Consider the following 19,732-nt stretch of genomic DNA (forward strand, 5'->3'; position numbering starts at 1 on the left):
TCTATAGCTACTGTATGTGTGTCCCTGGGTCCCTGGCTGGGTCTGTCTGTCCGACCACGAAATAGTGTTTGGTTGGTTTTCACAACAAAGTGTCACTCTTGCGCAGCCTAACACACACACACACACACACACACTGCTCGCCGGAACCGGGCCGCCCCCCTGGGCGCGTTCCTGGGGGTCTGGATGTTCCGGGGACCCCCCGGGGACCCCCACACGGTAACTCTGTCATTTCTCGACCGTTTGGACGTGGGGCGGGTCGCGGGAACCGGGCCGGCACCCTGGCCGCATTCATGTGGGTCTGGACCTTCCGGGGACCCCCCGGGGACCAGTGTTGGGAAAGTTTTTTTGAGTGGTGCTAACCACTCCAACCACTGGCTTTGTACCCGTGTACCCGGGTACCCGTGTTTGTTCGTACCAAAAAAAACGAGCATGGTTGCTATGGTTAGTATGTGACGTCACTGACATAGCTGATCAGACTATATAACCACTCAGTTCACACAGGTGTGATTTTTTTTTTATGAACTAGTTCAGTTCACAGTTCAAAAATTTAAAAATGATCTTGTTCAGTTCATAGTTCATCATTCAAAATTTTGAACTAAAGTTCATGGTTCCCAAAAAGTTGCATGCTGCGCGCTCCAGTGAAATTGTACTACGGCTGAGAAAGATTAGTTAATTGTACTGTACTGTACTGTACTGTACTGTACTGTACTGTACTGTACTGTACTGTACTGTACTGTACTGTACTGTACTGTACTGTACTGTACTGTACTGTACTGCAGTGGTGTGCTACAGCACAGTGCCGATGGTGGTGATGAGACTCATCCTCCTCCCAGTGTTTATAAATGACACACTCCAACAGTGGACAAGTGCAGAATGGCGTCAGCAGCAGCCAACTCAACACCATCAACTTTCAAAGCTAATCGCCCTCCGGCATGAATACAGATTAGACCGCTGCTTCTCCACCACTCTGCTGCAGAGCACGGTGCATGCACGCTCGCACGCACACACACACACACACACACTCACTCGTTTGTATTACTGTACTTCATTTTCAACATCAACATTTTTTATGGGTCAGAAACTAAATATTAAATTTTATTTTCCTACATTTAAATACACTTATAGAGTATATTTCAAAAGATATATATTTTTTAATAACATTTCTTTTACATGTTTTAAACAACAATCTGTTTAAACAAAAAACAGAGAGAGAGAGAGGAGTGTGTGTGTGTGTATCACTGTACTTGTTAGGACGTCAACATTTTTAACGGCTAACCAAGCAGACAAAGCAGCATCTTCATACTCACAACTTGGGTGATTAGCTATTTTCCAACACAGGAATTCATTCATAACCTCTAAATGCCTAATCATAACCCTAACCTCGTACGGCGTCCTCAAATCATTTTCTAATAGTAATCTAAATGTTATCTTCCTCACATTGTCTCACATTCTACTGTACTTTTGAGGACACTTGGCCCTCACAAGTATGGTAATACAAGTACACGCACCCACATGCACACCTGTGCGCGCCTGCATGACTCATGCACATAGCAATCTTCACTGTCCAATTTCACGTCCTGTTTCCCACTGCACCATTACTGTGTTCGCACTGTGTGTGTGTGTGTGTGTGTGTGTGTGTGTGTGTGTGTGTGTGTGTATGTATGTGCAGGCATTAGTTCCCTGTGTGTGTGTGTGTGTGTGTGTGTGTGTGTGTGTGTGTGTGTGTGTGTGTGTGTGTGTGTGTGTGTGTGTGTGTGTGTGTGTGTGTGTGTGTGTGTGTGTGTGTGTGTGTGTGTGTGTGTGTGTGTGTGTGTGTGTGTGGCATCATTATATTCATAACTGTAGTCTATCTTTGACAGGCCAATGTGACATGTATTGCCTTAGAGTGTGATGCTGCCTTCACATTGGCAGGTACAAAGACATGAAGATACAGTACTACAGTAAAGCTACGTCGGACATTTGTGGCTGCTAACAAAACGACATCAGATACCAAAGCTATAGGCTCTCGTAGCCACTAGCCAGACAACTATTCCACAATCTCCGAATGCTATATAGATTCTGTATGATGGATAGTGGTGTAAAAGAAAATATTGATTCAGCAATGCACCGCGATTCGGCCGTGCATCAATGCAATGCAGCAATTTGACATAATCGATATTCAAAGCCTAATTATAATTATATATAATATATCATTATAATACAATTATAATTCTGTATTATAATATTAATATATTATATATAATATAAAATATGTTGTTCAGTATATCTACTGATTGTATTGACTAAAGAAAAAATAATGTGCAGTAATATAGAAAGGTGTGATGCATTGCAACGCATCGTCGAATCGAATCTATGTAGAACAGCAGCAACATCATAGATAATACCCAAACATCATCATTGGCTGTAACAAACTAAAATCTCCCTTTTTGTTTTTGTTTTGTAAGTGGTGCAACCACTTCCATAAGTGACTGTGGGTGGGTGGGTGGCTGGGTGCGTCTGAGCACGAAAACAGCATGGTTGTTTTTCACCACCTGTGCGCAACCTAACACACACACAAACACACACGCACATATTAACTGTATATATGATGATTTCGGGTGTGCCAGTACAGTACAATGACAGTACAGTACAGTAGAGGGACCGGCACACGGTAACTCTGTCATTTCTCTACCGCTTCGGACGCGGGGCGGCTCGCCGGAATTGGGCCGGCAATGCGTTCCTGTGGGTCTGAACCTCTCTCTCTCTCTCTCCCTCTCTCCTGGAACAGAAAACGCGGTACGGGACATACGCCATGCTGCTCCGCGCTAAGCTCCGTCTGGGCGTAGACGACAAGGACCTCTCTGCGTTCGAGGCCAAGCTGTTTGACGACTCAGGGCTGCAGCGAGCCCAGTCCAGCCCCACGCTGACCACTCAGGAGAGCTGCTCCTCGTCCAGCCAGGCCACCCTCTCCAAGGACAAGGTACAGTAACAGTAGGCCTGCTATATAGGGCAGGGGTGCCCAAAAGGTAGATTGCAATCTACCAGTAGATCACAAAGGCTGTTCAGGTAGACCACATATGACATGACACTAAATATATATACTTGTGCTTTCTAAGGTGTGATTTGGGGCCCTAAAGATGAATACAAAATGAATATCAACATCTTAATACTGTCCAATCCTTTATACAGAGGGGGTGAAATTATGACGGGCTTACTGCTGTCAAAATATGACTCCCCAGTCACACTTTGTGTCTGAAATAGACAATCGTGTGATTTGGGGCCCTAAAGATGAATAACAATGTAGGTAACACTTGCTATGCATCCCAAATAAGCTTTATAATAAAGGTTATGATTATTTATGAGCGCTTATATACATTATTATAAATGTTTATGAGAAAATTATATTGTCTAATAATATTTTTTATAATGCGTTATAAACATGGAATACATTATTAGTTTATTATTAGTTATGATGTATTATAAGTAGTATTATTATTAAATGGTATAAGTCATTATAATAAAGTATATATAATGTGTTATGATTAAGGTTATAAAGTATTATGATTATTTATGAGCACTTACTAAATATAATTCATGTTTATGAGGAAATTATAATGTCTTATAAGTTTGTTCATAATGCATTATTGGGACTTGCTGGTCATGACGGTTTATTTGTCTTTAATTCATGTGTAATCCCTCCCTGCCATCCTAGGACAAGGACAACCACAGGACCAAATCGTCCTCCGTCAGAGAGGGCAGTAAGAAGAAGCGTTCCTCCGAGTCCCTGAAAGCCAACCAAAACCAGGCCACCGCCGTCAAGCAGGGAGAGGCGCCGTAGGGCTCGGACTGTGTGGATGTATGATGTTTGATTTATTTATTTTTTTACAAGCTTATTTTCCCAGGCTTTTTTATTTGACAGTGCAGAGAGGCAGGGAAGAAGGGAGACGGGTTAGTGGAAGAGTGAAGAGAGACAAGTTAATTGTACAGGGAAGAGACAGGTTAGTGAAACAGTAAAGAAAGAAGGGTTAGTGGAACAATAAAGGGAGACAGGTTAGTGGAACACTAATGAGAGACAGGAACCTCAAAGAGAGACATGTTAACGGTACAGTGAAGCTAGACATTAAAAAGGGGAATGCCACAGCTGGTCACGGCGTAGGAATTGGAACCTGTGATATCGGCGCCAGATGTGTGGCGGGGGCCGGTACGGATTGGAAGCCACCAGGGCGTCCCGGGAAACATGGTGCGCGTTTATAAAACTGCACCGAGAAACTATGGGTAATTGCTGGGTCGTTTTGCATCTGATGGACAGAGTCGGGAGACAAATGAAGGACGAGAGAAAAGGAGTTCAGGTGGAAGATAGACGTATATCTCACCTGCGTTCCGACAGACTTCTGTCTTTAAATCCTGTCAAGTTTTCGTGACCATATGTTTTTTTTGGACCAAACTTTTGTTGTTGTTGATTTATAGGAGACAGAAAGCCATTCTTTATTTTGTTACAATGCACAGCTATTGTATTTCTTTGCAACAGTGGTTCTCAAACTTTTTATTTTCTAGGATCCCCAGTTTGGTGTGCAAAGATTAGGCCACAGCGTCAGACTCCCGTAAACTTTGAGTGTAGAAGTGGGACCAAATGGAATTTGGTTCCATTTTTTTGTACACGCTCAAAGTTGCAGACCTGTAAGGGACCGGGTCCATCCATTTGGCTTCTTCTGACTATTTATCACTTAGCTGGGGACCACCTGGAATACCCTCTCAAGGGCCCCAGGGAGTCCCTGGACCCCCACCTTTGAGAACCACTGATTTACAAGATTTGGTTTAAGGGAGGGATGAAGCTCATTTTCACCCAAAACAGTGTTTGTTTGTTTTTTGTCGAGCTTTATGTATCTACTTTGCCTATGCTTCTGTGCAGACTAGAGAGCAGCTCAGAGAGAGCTTGTGGGTTCAGCATCTTGCTCAAAGGTCACTTTGGAGGGCAACACCAGAGATCGAACCGATTATGTTGTGATTACTGTGGCAGCGTCTTCATCCGATATCCAAAAGCTGTTTTCCCTTTAATACAGTATACTCTGTAGTACGAGTGTCGCTTGTGAAAAAGATCTACAAGCTTGTAGAGTTCCGTTCTTGTACAAGCCTGTAGAGCTGTTCTCTTTTGTGCGCTTGTGCGATGGAAGTATATAAACCATACTAATGCTGCTCTAACAACAACACAAACAGACTTCAGAAATATCACCAAACTGAATCCCAGGCGGTGGTATGGATCCTCCACTTTGCTTCTCCCCTTTGCAAACGTTGGAGGCACGGTTTCCATGCCGACCGACCATCCAGCGACACGGACACAAGCTACCATGCGTGGGACTGTTGCCTGCGGCAACGGAGAGCATGCATAAGGACCCTGCCTGCCGTCAACTTACCGGCCGTACAAACCGCCAACAACCCCCACCCCTCCCTCTCTCCCTCCCTTCTGTTCTAGCTGGGACGGGGGAAAAATAACACGCCCCCACAATGCATTTGGAGTCAACAGGAGTCACAGACGAGATGAAGCGGACCAGGATGAGTGGAGCCGATGATGAAACAAACACACAACTCAACCCGCCTCCGCGTTCTCGCTAGCCTCGACGAAGCTTTGGCTAGGAGCATTTATTATTAACCACTTAAATCCCAGCATCCGTCCGTCCATACTGTGGAGGAAAGCTTTTGCAGGATCGACACAGCTCACGACACGTTGTGAGTTTTGTCCATCGGCTACTTTCAAGCGAAAGCTGTCCCCTGCGATGACGGAAAACGGAAAATATACCAGTATAGAGCCCTGAGGGACTCATGTTTTGGGTGGTTACGTTTCCCGTACCAGTGTTTCTCAAACGTCTTAACGTCAAGGACCCCCAGATTGATATGTATGTGGCCCCTATCTTTTAAGTTGGTTCCTTCCATTTTCTTTATGTAAACCCACTTTTGGTAGCCTACTTAGAAAAGTGCTATATAAATCTGAGTTATTATTATTGTTATTATGCCAGATACCCCCTGAAGAGGAGATTTGTGTTCTAAATAATTCTGATGTTTTTTTTGTTTTTGTTTTTTTGGGGGGAGGGGGGGGGGGGCGAGGTAAAATCCAAAGTATAAATAATAAGGTAAATGTTGGCTCAACTTGTGATGCTGTATTCAGTCCTTTTGCTGGGGGGGACCGACCCCGTGGAACCCTCTCCAAGTACCCCTGGGCCCCTGAGGGGAACCCGGACCCCGTGTTGAGAACCACTGTCCCATACTCTGTCTGTCTGTCTGTCTTGTCTGTTGGTTTCTGTTGCTTCCTGCTGGACTTAAAGGAGGCAACGGACCTACATAGCATACTGTCTGGACTGTAGAAGATCTATAGCTCATAGAATATATAATTGTTATTATTATTTTTTAAATATCTAGGTACTGGGACATGTTGGATGCTTGTCAATGCATATCAACCCATGATATGTGATTGCCTCAAATCTGATTTCACGCACGCACGCACACACGCACACACACCAGTTTGTATTACTATACTTGAGATGACATCAACATGGTATGAATGCCATTAAAAAAGAGGACATTTTGAACCATAAGCCTAAAGCCGAAAAATTGCAGGTCTACATGCTGACAACGTCACGGTGTCACGCTGCGATGCATTGTGAGCTTATAAATCAGCTATTTATCGTTGCATAACACCAGGTACGCAACTAAGTATAAATAAACCAACCCATAACCCCTTCCAACAAGGAAAATGGTCCTCACAATGTATTTCTCAAATCCTGCTATAAGTATAGTAATACAAACACTGTACACACACACCTCTTTGAGTTTTGACGCAAACAAACACTGCCCTCTGGTGGAAGGAGAGGCAATAGGATCAGGATCTGGTGACACCGGAGGATTTCAAATCAACTTCAGTACAGTAGGCTATATCACTGAGACTCGTAGTCTCACGGACAAGAGAACATCTCTGCTTATTTAAAACACAGACAATGACAAGAACGCAAAGAAAGACGGGCTGAATATGTACAGCACGTACGACAGACACGTCTTTGAACCAGATTATCCAAACCCAATGTAATCCCCGAGCAGGTCTGTTCACATTACTCTATATTATTACTGTGGTTCATTATATGTACTGGGCTGTTGTCACCGCCAGCCTCATAATAACGGACTGTCACTGAACAACAGACACATGTATAAAGGACTGTTCCAAAACATGAACAACTGTGGCTTCTATTTTTTTATACTATTTTGTGGTCATTAACTGTTCCCCCTTCTTCGCAACGTTCTTTAGCTCGCTCGGTGGTGGTTCTCGTTGCTCAAGTTCACTTGAGACGGTGACCCTCCAGGCCTCCGTCGTGGTCTCTGGGGACTGAGGATAATATGAATATGCAGTGTTGGGTAATACGCACTACGTAACTTAATATATTACGTAATATATTAAGTAATCTTAACAAAAAATCTGTAATACATTGTAAAAATCTTCCTGCATTACTGCATTACTGTCTCTCGTTGCCCGTGGCTCTGTCTTGTGACATGTGACATCTGCAGAAGTTAAAGAATTACTTATTTTCTATAATTTGTCATCAAATTATTTATTGGCTTCCATGAATTCAAGGAATACGTTTAATATATAGGCTACACATTCATAGATTAATAAGAGTGAAATTTGCCATGTCTCTGAAACGGGATTCAAAGGAGTTGCATAATAGGCCTACTGCAATCTTTTATTACAAACCTATAAGGGTTTAGCTTGCCACAAGCTGGTAGAAATTTATTTTGTATTGTTCCATGTGCATATAACAATACAAACAAAAAAACATATATTAAACAATACAAATTATATGGACTGGTATTTCTGACCTCCATGTTTTGATTCTTTGAAGTATGTATTGTCATAAACACCAAGCAACACTCTCCCCACAGATGCAAACGGCAACAGTACAGCAACAGCTTCTGTGTTAACCACTTTGAACTGGGTGTCCCTGTTTCCAAACAAATGGATATATGGTACAAGGGCTGATTAAAAAGACATTAAAGGCCTTTTCATACTCCAGTTTTAGGTGATACGGTAAAACAGAGAGATGACAGTGTTTAGGTGAGTGGTGAGTCACTTATCACTGCGGCGTGACGTCATGTTGTAGTTTTCCTAACCACTGTGGAGTATGAATCGGCCTTAAGCCTTATGGTGAATGGTGCATTTCTATACTTTCTAAACTTATATAAGTTCATGCTTCAGTGGTTTGGGGATAGAAGAATCTGTCTGTCTGCCTCGTTCTCACAGCTTACCTTCACTGAGCCAAATTCCATGTTTAGAGAACAAGACGAGTTTCAGAACCAAGCGGTCCCACAGCGTAAATGCTGTTACACTACTGGAAAAAACACAGACATTTACACCTGATATCATTGTTGTGGAAAACATGGAAAGCTACAGGTTCCACTGAACCAAGCAGGATTGGTCCAATGCAGCGTGACCAGCCTGGTGTTTAAGATGGAGACAGCGGGAGATGTGACTTACAGGACAGTCCCCTGGCACCGAAGGCTTCTATCCCAGGTTGGCAAAATGCCTGCAGGACCACTGTTTGACGTAAAAGGTTCTCAGGGGTCTGTGTGTCGGCTACACTTTCCACATTGTGAGATCTTCTCCATGGATGGAGGCAAATCCTTGTCTGTTGTTCATGTGATGGATGGTGATGGCATTGAGCTGATTAAACCCCATATGATCACAGACAGACACTCATGTTATCATATGTGACTGTGTTGTTCAGGCCCAGTCCTGTCCAAGCATTGGTGTTACTGTTTTATACACCACCAATGATGATCATCCCAGTTCAATTCTGAAAGTGTTGCTGCTGCCTCGGAACATTGTACTGGTTGAAGTGAAGAACAAAAGGAGGGAGCTAGTTGGAGAAGAGATTTACATTGAAAAGCCTGTAAATTAGTCCCAAATCAAGAATATATACTCTCCACTGATTCCATTATAATTGAACCAGATAGAGCAGAATTTGAAGTTGATGAATCTTCCTATCACAATTACGTCTCAACATTTGAAGTGATTTTAAAGCGAAGGTTTAGTTGTGTTAGTGTACTTCTAAGAAGCCATAAGACCTTAGACCGTCCATGGGAACGCAGTGTAGACCTTTCAACTGCTGTTTCAAGAAAACATGTTCAGCGCGCACCAAGTCATGTGGGTCAGTGAAACTGACCCATCCCTCTCTGAGGATCTTGGGCTGATGTGAAACTGTACAAATGTACTTTTATTGGACACACTGAACAATTTATTCGTCATTTTTATGACATGATTATCCAGAGCAACCTCAAAGTAAATGAGCAATGACAGGTGCAATGCCTTGCTCAAGGACACTGCAAAAGGGTGCCTGCCTATACGACACAGACACACATTGACTGTTTCAGAGATTAAACGCATGCTTCGACTACGACCTCAGGACATAGAGATTTTCACAAATGCCTTTAAAATGTTTTAACTCGTGAGTGGAATCATGTGTCTGACTTCTGTTTATTCAATACGTCAATAAACTTTGAGGAAATTTATGATTTCCATTTATGTGCCTATATCGGACAGTGCTTCCTTAAGACGGTGCGCCCCTGGAATCCTGGACTCTATATAGATTATTATAGACTAGAGTACTAGAATTTAGGAATGGAATTGTTGCTGATATTTCACAAGTTCCTGTAATCAATGATTTTGTGTTTTCTAGTAAAACCTATATTTGCTCTTTAACAAGACTCTACTTGCCTTATTTTCTATTCAGCCCCTGATGTTTGTAAATGTACAGTGAATGTGTGTGGTGACTTGAGTAAATACATTTACTCAGTTTAGTTGTAAATTGAACAGAGCACGGAAGAAGAGATCAAGGTTTGTGGTCAGCCAACAGACATCAGCTGCAATATTGCAAGAAGAAATCTTGAAATGAATCAGCCTACTACATGCCCACCACTATGCACATTGAACTCATATTTTCTAAGGTGATAATGATCATTAATTTATTATTATAAACCAGGGCCAACAAAAGCCACCGCTCTAAATGAGACATTGGCCCCTCTGGATTTTAAATACAACCTTCCATTCTCCAGTCGTGAGCAGAGGCTCAATGGCCTCTGGGCCAACGTGTGGAACGCGGTTGGTAAAATTAACAGCACATGTGCACATTCATTCATTAATTCTTTCATTCATTCATTCATGCATTCATGCATTCATTCATTCAACCTTTATTTTCTCAGAAATACGTTAAGGGCAAAGCCATTCATTTTCAAGAAGTCATGATAAGCCTAAAACAGTGTAATAATAGGCCTAATAAGAACAGCACGCTAAAACAAGATGTTTATTGTGAATTTGTGAAAACAAGCAAATAAAATAAGAGTAAGAAAACAATAATAAAGACACCTTAATAATGAATACAATGACAATTTAAACAACAGAAAGAAAAGAAATAGAAGAAAGACATTTAAAGTTCATTCATTGTAAGTGCATTGTAATTAATTCCAGCTGGTAAACAGCACTACAATCTCCTCAGTGAAGACAAAACAGAGATGCAGGATTGTATTTTTATTATATGACCTGTTAGCACCTATACATGCAGTAGGCTACCTAATAGTGTGTGAGGTAACAGTCCACAAATCCCATATGTCATAGGAATTTGCCAGCAGACTGAGGCCTGTTTGCCTGTTTTCATTGCAGCTCAAAAGGGTTCAGAACACACAGAGAAAACCACAGCCCACAGCAAATCCACTGAATGTTCAAAGTTCAGGTTGTGTGGGTTTACTTGAGGTCATAACCTAAATAAAAAAAAATAATAATAAATAAATGAAACTTAATGTCATGAAACCTTTAATCCTTCCGTTCTTTCTTAACCATGTGCAATGCAAGTCCAATGGGAACATTCTGCATGTTTTGTAGTCTAAATTAGCCATTGGGACAGTGGGGCCGTGGCCCAGGGGCCCTTGGCTCTCAGGGGCCCTTTGAGGAAACTGGATCGCGTGGTATTGGGTTTTGGGCCAGTTTCGAGGAGGAAAACTGTGCGGTGGGTGTGCGCCGGAAGCTAGCAGGCAGCAGAACACTGATACGCCCACCTGAGTGACGTCACGTCGTGTTATGATCAGATGACGAGCAGCTGCTTATTATTATTATTATGATGATAACAACACGTTTATAACGTTATCCTTGCTAACAACAATAACAACAACAGCAACAACCTAACGATCGCGGCGAGTTGCTTGTTGCCAAGACAACGGTTTGTTTGTTTATGTTATTCACTGTTTGTTTGTTTTAAGCCTTAGACATGCTAAGGTAGCTAGCATTAGCTTGATGTGCTATAGTCTAGAGTAGACTAGAGATCAGTGGTTTTCAACCCTTTTCACGTCAAGGTCCATTATTTATTCTGCATGTCAGCCACGGACCACCATTTGATGACATTTAGCCTCTCAGACCCAAAACTTGTAGAAAATGTTGTTGTCGTTGGATAAGATGTCACCCCCTGCCCTGCCCACTTTGACAGGCTGGAATGGCTTAGGGTCGACGACAGAGTAGGCTACAGCATCTTGCAATAGGTCTGGTCCACAAGATTCGATACAAAGATACCCATGTACCTGTCTAGATACTTCCTTAATGTTAACGAAGTCCACACCCACAACACCAGAGGGAGTGCAACGAACCATGTACAACCCAGATTCGGCACAAACAAGGGACTAAATTATTTTCGCTCCTATGCCACCAAAATGTGGAACGCCCTACCAACAGTCATTAAGACATGCAAATCCCTTGACTCCTTCACAACCGCTCTCAAAGGGCACCCGGACGGCTGCAATTCGAAACTGCCCCCCGTAAAATCTGAATCCCCCCCACCCCCTTTTCCCCTCACTGTATAGGCCTATGTTTCTTTTCCCTTTTTACCTCCTTTATGATGAATTCCTGTTCTGTTCTTTGACTATATAGAAGTGTCTATTTGTACGTCTCTAAATGTTTTTGATGAATTGAACAAGGTGGACCCTCTTGTAAACAAGTGTAATGCTTAATTGGGTCGTCTACTCACAGTTGGTATTGAGTTTGTACTTGAAATGTACTGTAATTCTGCAAACTGTTAATAAATATTTCAATCAATCAATCAAAACAATTCCTTGCTCGACCATTATTAGGAGAGATACGAGGCAAACGTTGATCAATTCTTCTACATTCTCCAATTGTAGAATGTAGATTTCTTGTAAATTAAGTTACCTCTTGAGAGCGTAAAATGGATAAAAATAAGGGTCCATTTGGTCTCATTTTACGCTCAAGAGTTAAAGATCGATAAGGGTTCATTTGTTTACCAATTCTCCATCATTTAGCTGGGGACCACCTGGAACCACCTCAATTAGGACCACTCGTTGAAAAAGTGAATGATTCATGTTAGTTGTATATTATTATTATTATTATATTAGTGGTTATATGACCCTATCAGGTCAATGAAGGAAGGGCCACCCATGCATTGTATGTGGGCCACGGACCCCCCCATCTGAACACGTTGATTTATGATAATAGGGAGTGGGAGAATATTTATGTTAAAAATATATCAAAATTCTTACACATTTGACAAACAATTGCGATAGAAGAAACTTAACTTTGGTCCGTTATTTCTCCGCTTAATAATACCAATTGGTATTGTATTTTGTATAGTTTTTTATCGTTGATTAGTCACCTTTACAACAAGGTATAGCTTGTAAGGATCGGGCATTCCTGGAATGAGCAACACAACTTCCCTATTTGTGTGGGTAGCACCTCCACAACATTTGCCAAAATGGCAAAATGGTTGGTTTGCTTTGAGTTGCCTAGTGGATTGGATGATTGCACTCCCCCACAGTAAAAGAAAACATTGGTGGATGCTAAAATCTTCTTAAAAACTTCCTAAGTGGGTCTAAGAACAATGTCCTCTTAAGAACTTCTTAAGAACGGTTGCTGCATGAGGCCCAATGTGTGTAGTTATCAAATATAAACATGTCATTTATTTTCCTTTACAGACGTCATCTGGACAGGCAGACAGGCAGACAGACAGACATAGAGACAGATAGGCAGACAGACAGACAGGATGCCTCTGTTCTTCAGAAAGAGGAAACCCAGTGAAGAAGCCAAAAAAAGACTTGAATATCAGCTGTGTCTGGTAAGCGCACGCACGCACGCACACACACACACACACACACACACACACACACACACACACACACACTAGAGAGTCGTACGGGTCCATACAATTGGACCTTGTCCGAAACACCAGATTAAAATTGGATCCGATCCTAAATAGACCCAGGTATAATTGACCCGATCCGGCTGGGTCTTTGGACCCATAGTGTGTCCGATGCTACATTATGCTTATTTTCACCATGACACAGACTGGAGTGTCACCCCTGCCTCTCCGACACAGCAGAGTGGAGGGTTGCATAATATTAGTGCATCTAACTTCACCGACCTTCTTACCGAACAAATCTGTCCCACACAGTTGACTTTCCTTTTGGAGCTTGCTCGCTATACTCTTATGTTTGTAGTTTGTGTTTCACCTCGCTGAAGAGGGCTGCCATGATTGCATTAATATTGTGTGTGTGTGTGTGTGTGTGTGTGTGTGTGTGTGTGTGTGTGTGTGTGTGTGTGTGTGTGTGTGTGTGTGTGTGTGTGTGTGTGTGTGTGTGTGTGTGTGTGTGTGTGTGTGTGTCAGTCTAAGGAGGCGGGGGCTGATGACATTCTGGACATCTCAGCGTGTGAACTGTCAGAGGTAAGTAATGATAATATAATTAGTACTTACAAACTTTATACAGTAATAATATAATAATAAACTGTATATAGAGTTGCAGTTCAAAGTGCTTCACAGTAATAATAATAACTAGAAAATATTGTCCCTGAAGACAATATCTGTGTGTTCCGATTCCGACCCAGTAATTAAGTATTACGTATTTCCAGGTTCCATCCGGTGCTCTTTCTATCTGCAAAGTGCTTCAGAAGAAGGTAAGAAATGTATTTGAAGCACAATTTATATGAAAATCCAAGCCAGGGTTTCCCATTTATGTTCATGTGTGCTTGCCATGCCAATACTTAACTAATGTCCATTAGTACATGTACAATATCAGCATCATTAACACTGACTCTGTTTGAGACTCTGTTTGACCAGAATGGAACAGAGCCTTCATTAGTATCACTGGCCGCGGTTACATGCAGGCTGATCATTCCGAATAAATACTTCCGAATAAAATACATCCGAAGTAATGTTTTTTGCTGCGTGTTTACATGGGAAATGGTCATTCCGAATGAGCGTTTACAAGGAGATGTGATATAAGACATGATACATGTTAATTCACGTGATGGACACGTGTTGGACACATAAAATATAGGCAGTTCATTCATTATGTGAAAGACGATACTTTCACTTTGAAATCCCATCATTTAATTCTGCAGTAGCTTTGAGGCTGCTGGTTGGATAGGGGCGGGCGTATATGTTTACCGTCTTTTATTCCCCACCCGCTGCGGCTCCCCTTCTCCGCTGGGAAGGTGATCATCTCGTTTTTTTATTTGTGATTCGTCTTTGCACAATGCACGTACATTGTGTAAGTAAGCGCTGATCTACAGGCTGACAACATGTCCCAATTAAACTGCAAAGCCGTTATGTTTCATGACGTTTTGGTTGCAACTTGGAATAGGCAAGTTATAGCCTATAAAAGTTTAAAGGGAGAGGATGGCTATATAACCTATAGGCCTATCAAACATGTTTGAAAATGATCAGAGTGATCATCAACTCGGGACGGTTGGATCTTTGAACACTCACAGATCAGGGGGATCATCATCACTGCTGCTGCAGCCTGCTCCACGTTTTTTTTTTGTGTATTTCGGATCTGCAAAATGCACGAAATAACGCGCTCTATGTGCAAACTCCTCGGCGCGCCTTGGATATGAGCGCCTTGGAGTTGGAGCGCCTTGGAAATGAGCATGCTCAGAAAGACCAGAATGAATTTACATCCGAAGCAGTGTATACATGAGTCCAACTTTCGGCCAATCGCATTCAACATCGGAATAATCCGGCCAGTGACATCGGAATGGTTTTTAAATCGCATCGAGCATTTTCATTCGGATTTACGTTTTTGTAGGTGTTTACAAACGTTTAATAGGATTTAACTTCTATTCGGAATTAAGAGGGGTTGAAAGACCTCATGTAAACGTACCCATTAACACTGACTCTGTTTGACCAGAATGGAACAGAGCCTTCATTAGTATCATCGTTAACACGTGTGAAGGAATTAGGGAAGAGTTATTCTGTGTGCATAGAGTCTAGTAGCTCTCGTCTCGGTTGTTATGAAACTATAGAGGGCAAGCATAAAGTGAGTGGCAAAGTGAGTTTAGCTTAGTTTTGTTTAAAGGGGGCTTGAGAACTATATCGCACTGTATCGCATATCGCGCTTCTGAGCCACTTGATCGCACCGCGGTTTAAATTATGTAACCGCGACAACTCACGCGCATACCCTCAATACAGTGGAAGTCTAAACGACATATGTTTTGTTTGTTTGGTTTCAGGTTCTTATTCTCCACGGCAACGAGCTGAAGTCGCTGTTGCCCAAAACCTGTGACATCATATCCCTAGCTACTATAAAGGTACGTTAGCACACCCCCCAAAACCTGTGACATCATCTCATTGGCTACTATAAAGGTATGTTAAGCCTTTTTTTCCTCTGTGAGACATTACAAGAATCAAATTTTCTTTTAACGTGATCGAAAACGTATAGGCAGAAGCTTGTAGCTTACATACATGTATGTATGTATTATGCTATGCTATGGCTAGCCCGGTTGCTAACCAAACAAACACAGTCAACGAGCGCTACTAGCATGTAAACAAACACGTTAAAATTTGTTGGGTGATGATGTTTCTAAAACCTGTCGTTTCTTTAAAGAAACTATCATAGGGCGATTTAATAGCCAGATCGATGCAGTCGCAAGTTACCACAGTGGGGGCAGCCATGTTTGTTGTTTGACGTCATCGAGTGACGGCGCTGATGGCCAATCAGCCGCTGCATCAGATTTTCGATGCAAACTGACACCGCTGTAGCAGAGTCACCAGACTGAATCGGCAGAACATATATATTTTTAATGCGTGGCTAGCGATTCAGAGCTGGAGCCAGGCTACATTTTACCCAAAGTATGAGCACATTGTTTTATCAGATCTACACATCACTGTTTTGTTTCTCCTCAGGTGTTAGATCTACACGAGAACAAGCTGACATCACTTCCTGAGGACATCGGGAGACTGGTGTTACTACAGGTAACACACTACTGCCTCCTACTGGGAGACTGGTATTACTGCAGGTAATAACGTTCTTACAGGGTGTGAATGTTCTTACAGGGTTTGAACGTACAGCAGAACCAGATCATTATGTGGATGTTCTGACAGAAGAACCAGATCATTATGTGGATGTTCTGACAGAAGAACCAGATCATTATGTGGATGTTCTGACAGCAGAACCAGATCATTATGTGGATGTTCTGACAGCAGAACCAGATCATTATGTTCTAAAGATATTATTTTTTTTGCGGCTTACGCCTTTTATTGGTTTTTTTGAAGGGTCAGAGAGAGATGGGGGAAGACATGCAGTAAAGGCCGTGTCGGGCTCGGGAGTCGAACCCGCGGCACACTGCGACTGGATTACCAGTCGGGTGCCCAGACGGTTACGCCACCGCCTGGGCCGATCATTATGTTCTGACAGGGTGGATGTAGATTGTAGAGTTCTGACAGGGTGTGGATGTAGAGTTCTGACAGGGTGTGGATGTTCTTGCAGGTTCTGAACGTGCAGCAGAACCAGATCAAATCCCTGCCAGACTCTATCGGTAACCTTCAGCTGCTGCAGACGCTCAATGCCAAAGGTGAATGCACCATTTTAATTGTTTACTTTAATTACTGCTTTTGAACTCATTTACTGCCACAATGACTTTTGGGGGTTTTATTGATTCAGCGAGATCGATGTCCAGACCACCGTCTGGATAGCTCTCGGTTGATAGGTGTTCGATTAACAGGACACGATCTGTCAGTGAAAAAGTTCCCCTCCATCTGCTTCAATGTTAAAGGGACATTTTACCACTGGAAGAAACTGCAGTCACTCAATGTTAATAGTATTTTTAGTAGATAACAGTAGCACAATTTGAAATGTGCACCCTATGGCCAGAAAAATAATGAAGTCTGTCTGTTTGACTAGGGTTTGACTCGATTGCTGCAATGCCCATAATGCTTTAGTGCACTTCCCCTCCTTGTGGAGAGGGGGAGGCTGCATGGAGGTGTGACTTTGTAGTCCGGGAAGGAAGTAAGACCACATTTTCATGGCAGGTTTTTGGTCATGAACATGGTGTCATGACCAAAACAAAAGTATTACACACATAAAAACCCCAGGAAAGAGTTTCTTGTGTCCTATTAAAATAAGCTCTGTTTGCTAAAGGGGTGAAGTGGCCCTTTAACTGACTCTTACAAACAAAAACAAAAAAATACTTTTATCTATTTTCCCAGATTGAGTTTTTGATCAAAACGGCGATGTTCGCGGCTCATTACTAAAGCGTCACTGGTCACGGTAACAAAATGTACGTTGCGAGTGAATTATAAAAAGATTGCGTCTATCACAGCCTATACGATTTTACTTCCGTTCTAGGCCAATGTGTTCAATGAGTCTTCAAAATAAAAGCTTGCTCTGAAAAGTTTTAATGCAGTGCGTTCTGGGTAATGCAGTTCTAATGCAGTGCGTTCTACAGGTAACTGCCTCAGTGAAGTGCCGTCCTCGGTCGGGTCGCTGAGCAGCCTGAGGACTCTGGATCTGAGTGACAACAACATCCATGAGCTTCCTAAATCTGTGGCCTACATCCGCACTCTGGAGGTGGGTGTGTGTGGTGGTGGTGGAGCTACGTTTTATTTTATTTATTTATTTTCTTTTTGCAATTTATTCGTTTTTGATTAATTGAATAATCGAGAAGTCTGTTGTCCTAAACTGTCTGTCTGTCTGTGTCTCTCTCTCTCTCTCTCTCTCTCTCTCTCTCTCTCTCTCGCTCTCTCTCTCTCAGAGCTTCACTCTAGATGCAGGGGACATGTCCTATCCTCCAGCCAGTGTGTGTTCAGGAGGTACAGCAGAGATCCAGCGCTTCCTCTGTGCTGGTAAGATATCTGTATAGTATCTACTAACCCTAACCCTACTATCTAGTATCTGCTCCTAGCATCCATCTGCTGCTCCCTAGAACTAGGAGGAGTATTGTCTCTTATTCATGTGTTTGTTTTTGAATTATCTCTTCTTCATGTGGTATATAATGCTTCTTTGTGTGTGTTTTTTCTTTTTTTCTCGAGTATTCTCCTCCATCTCAGTATCTTCTGCCGGTGTGTTTTGTAGTTCTAATGCAGTGTCTTCTGGGTAATGCAGTTCTAATGCAGTGTGTGTGTTTGTTTTTCAGAACTAGGAGAGGCGTATTGTCCTCCATCTCAGTATCTGCTGCCGGTGTTGGAGAGCGACCACTTAAAGTTACAATCTGACTATGTGGACGGAGAACAGGCCTGGGCGGTACGGTACTATACTATACTATACTATACTATACTATACTATACTATACTATACTATACTATACTATACTATACTATACTATTTATACTTGAATTAACTGATTATTAATCAAAACATGTATGTTTTCTTCACAGAGTAAATTTAACGAGTATGAGAAGAGGAAGGTATGTGACACCATCGAAACTCCCTGACTGTCAATCATAATTACTGACTACTGTACCTGTCAATCATAATGATCGAATGATATGACTGTACCAGTTGCAACGACAACAGATGACGACAGCATGACGTCACATTGTCTATACAGACAGACATTTGCAGACAGACAGCCTCAACTGTAACCTGTAATCTCGGGCTCAAGGATAAACCTCGTCCCCACTTTAAGAACCCAACCAGACCCTAAGGAAGGCAGTTGACTGACTGCCTTAGATACAGTTCAAACCTACGCTAGACTACCGTACCTGTCAATCATAATTACTGACTACTGTACCTGTCCATCATACTCACTGAATGATCAGAGGATGCCAAACTACTGCTACTTGTGAGATAATTGAATTTTGAATGATAAAGTGATCATCATTGATTGGTCCTCTGGTTAGGGTTAGTGTCTACTAACTGATTGTTTTGTCTCCTCTCCTCTCCTCCTTTCCTCTGGTCTTCATTGTTTCCTCTCCTCTCCTCTCCTCTCCTCTCCTCTCCTCTCCTCTCCTCTCCTCTCCTCTCCTCTCCTCTCCTCTCCTCTCCTCTGGTCTTCATTGTTTGGTATCCTCACCTCTCCTCCGGTCTCCTCTTCTCCGGTCTCCTCTCCTCCTCTCCTCTCCTCCGGTCTCCTCTCCTCCTCCGGTCTCCTCTCCTCTCCTCTGGTCTTCCAGGAGCAGAAGCTGAAGTCGACGCTGGCCTTCGAGCTTCAGCTGGAGGAGTCGCACAAGGAGCACGCTCAGCTCCTCCTCATGAACTCCTCCCACAAGGAGAACGTCCTCAACTCAGTCAGAATGGTAACTCCTATTAACTCCTCCTAATTCATTCTAACTCCTCCTAACTCCTTGTCTCCTCCTAACTCCTTCTAACTCCTCATGAACTGTGCCCACAAGGAGAACGTCTTCAACTCTGTCAGACTGGTAGAGTTTAATAACTGTTATCAACTAGTCAGACTCTGTTATTAGAGTCAGTCTCCTGACGGTGTAATAATGAACCCTTTCCCCTC

General features: G+C 42.5%; 2 protein-coding genes across 3 annotated transcripts in view; both read left to right on the plus strand.

The window, feature by feature from the left end:
* Nucleotides 1-7,200, plus strand: part of psda (pleckstrin and Sec7 domain containing a) — an 81,165-nt gene extending 73,965 nt beyond the window's left edge. Inside the window, exons 16-17 of one of the 2 annotated variants that reach the window (XM_079512655.1) lie at nucleotides 2,768-2,959; nucleotides 3,692-7,200. In XM_079512655.1, the coding sequence (XP_079368781.1) occupies nucleotides 2,768-2,959; nucleotides 3,692-3,817 (318 nt within the window). In that variant the 3' untranslated portion in view covers nucleotides 3,818-7,200. The remainder of the gene's footprint in view (nucleotides 1-2,767; nucleotides 2,960-3,691) is intronic. The other variant, XM_079512656.1, reaches the window with a different exon arrangement.
* A 3,886-nt stretch (nucleotides 7,201-11,086) lies between these two features.
* The window catches only part of lrsam1 (leucine rich repeat and sterile alpha motif containing 1), a 36,709-nt gene continuing 28,063 nt past the window's right edge, over nucleotides 11,087-19,732 (plus strand). Inside the window, exons 1-12 of the mRNA XM_079512603.1 lie at nucleotides 11,087-11,228; nucleotides 12,988-13,127; nucleotides 13,677-13,733; nucleotides 13,919-13,963; nucleotides 15,521-15,598; nucleotides 16,194-16,262; nucleotides 16,777-16,861; nucleotides 17,735-17,856; nucleotides 18,041-18,131; nucleotides 18,422-18,528; nucleotides 18,663-18,692; nucleotides 19,401-19,523. Of these exons, the coding sequence (XP_079368729.1) occupies nucleotides 13,056-13,127; nucleotides 13,677-13,733; nucleotides 13,919-13,963; nucleotides 15,521-15,598; nucleotides 16,194-16,262; nucleotides 16,777-16,861; nucleotides 17,735-17,856; nucleotides 18,041-18,131; nucleotides 18,422-18,528; nucleotides 18,663-18,692; nucleotides 19,401-19,523 (879 nt within the window). The 5' untranslated portion in view covers nucleotides 11,087-11,228; nucleotides 12,988-13,055. The remainder of the gene's footprint in view (nucleotides 11,229-12,987; nucleotides 13,128-13,676; nucleotides 13,734-13,918; nucleotides 13,964-15,520; nucleotides 15,599-16,193; nucleotides 16,263-16,776; nucleotides 16,862-17,734; nucleotides 17,857-18,040; nucleotides 18,132-18,421; nucleotides 18,529-18,662; nucleotides 18,693-19,400; nucleotides 19,524-19,732) is intronic.

This window comes from Electrona antarctica (genome assembly GCF_951216825.1).
Source record: "Electrona antarctica genome assembly, chromosome: 10".
NCBI lineage: Eukaryota > Metazoa > Chordata > Actinopteri > Myctophiformes > Myctophidae > Electrona > Electrona antarctica.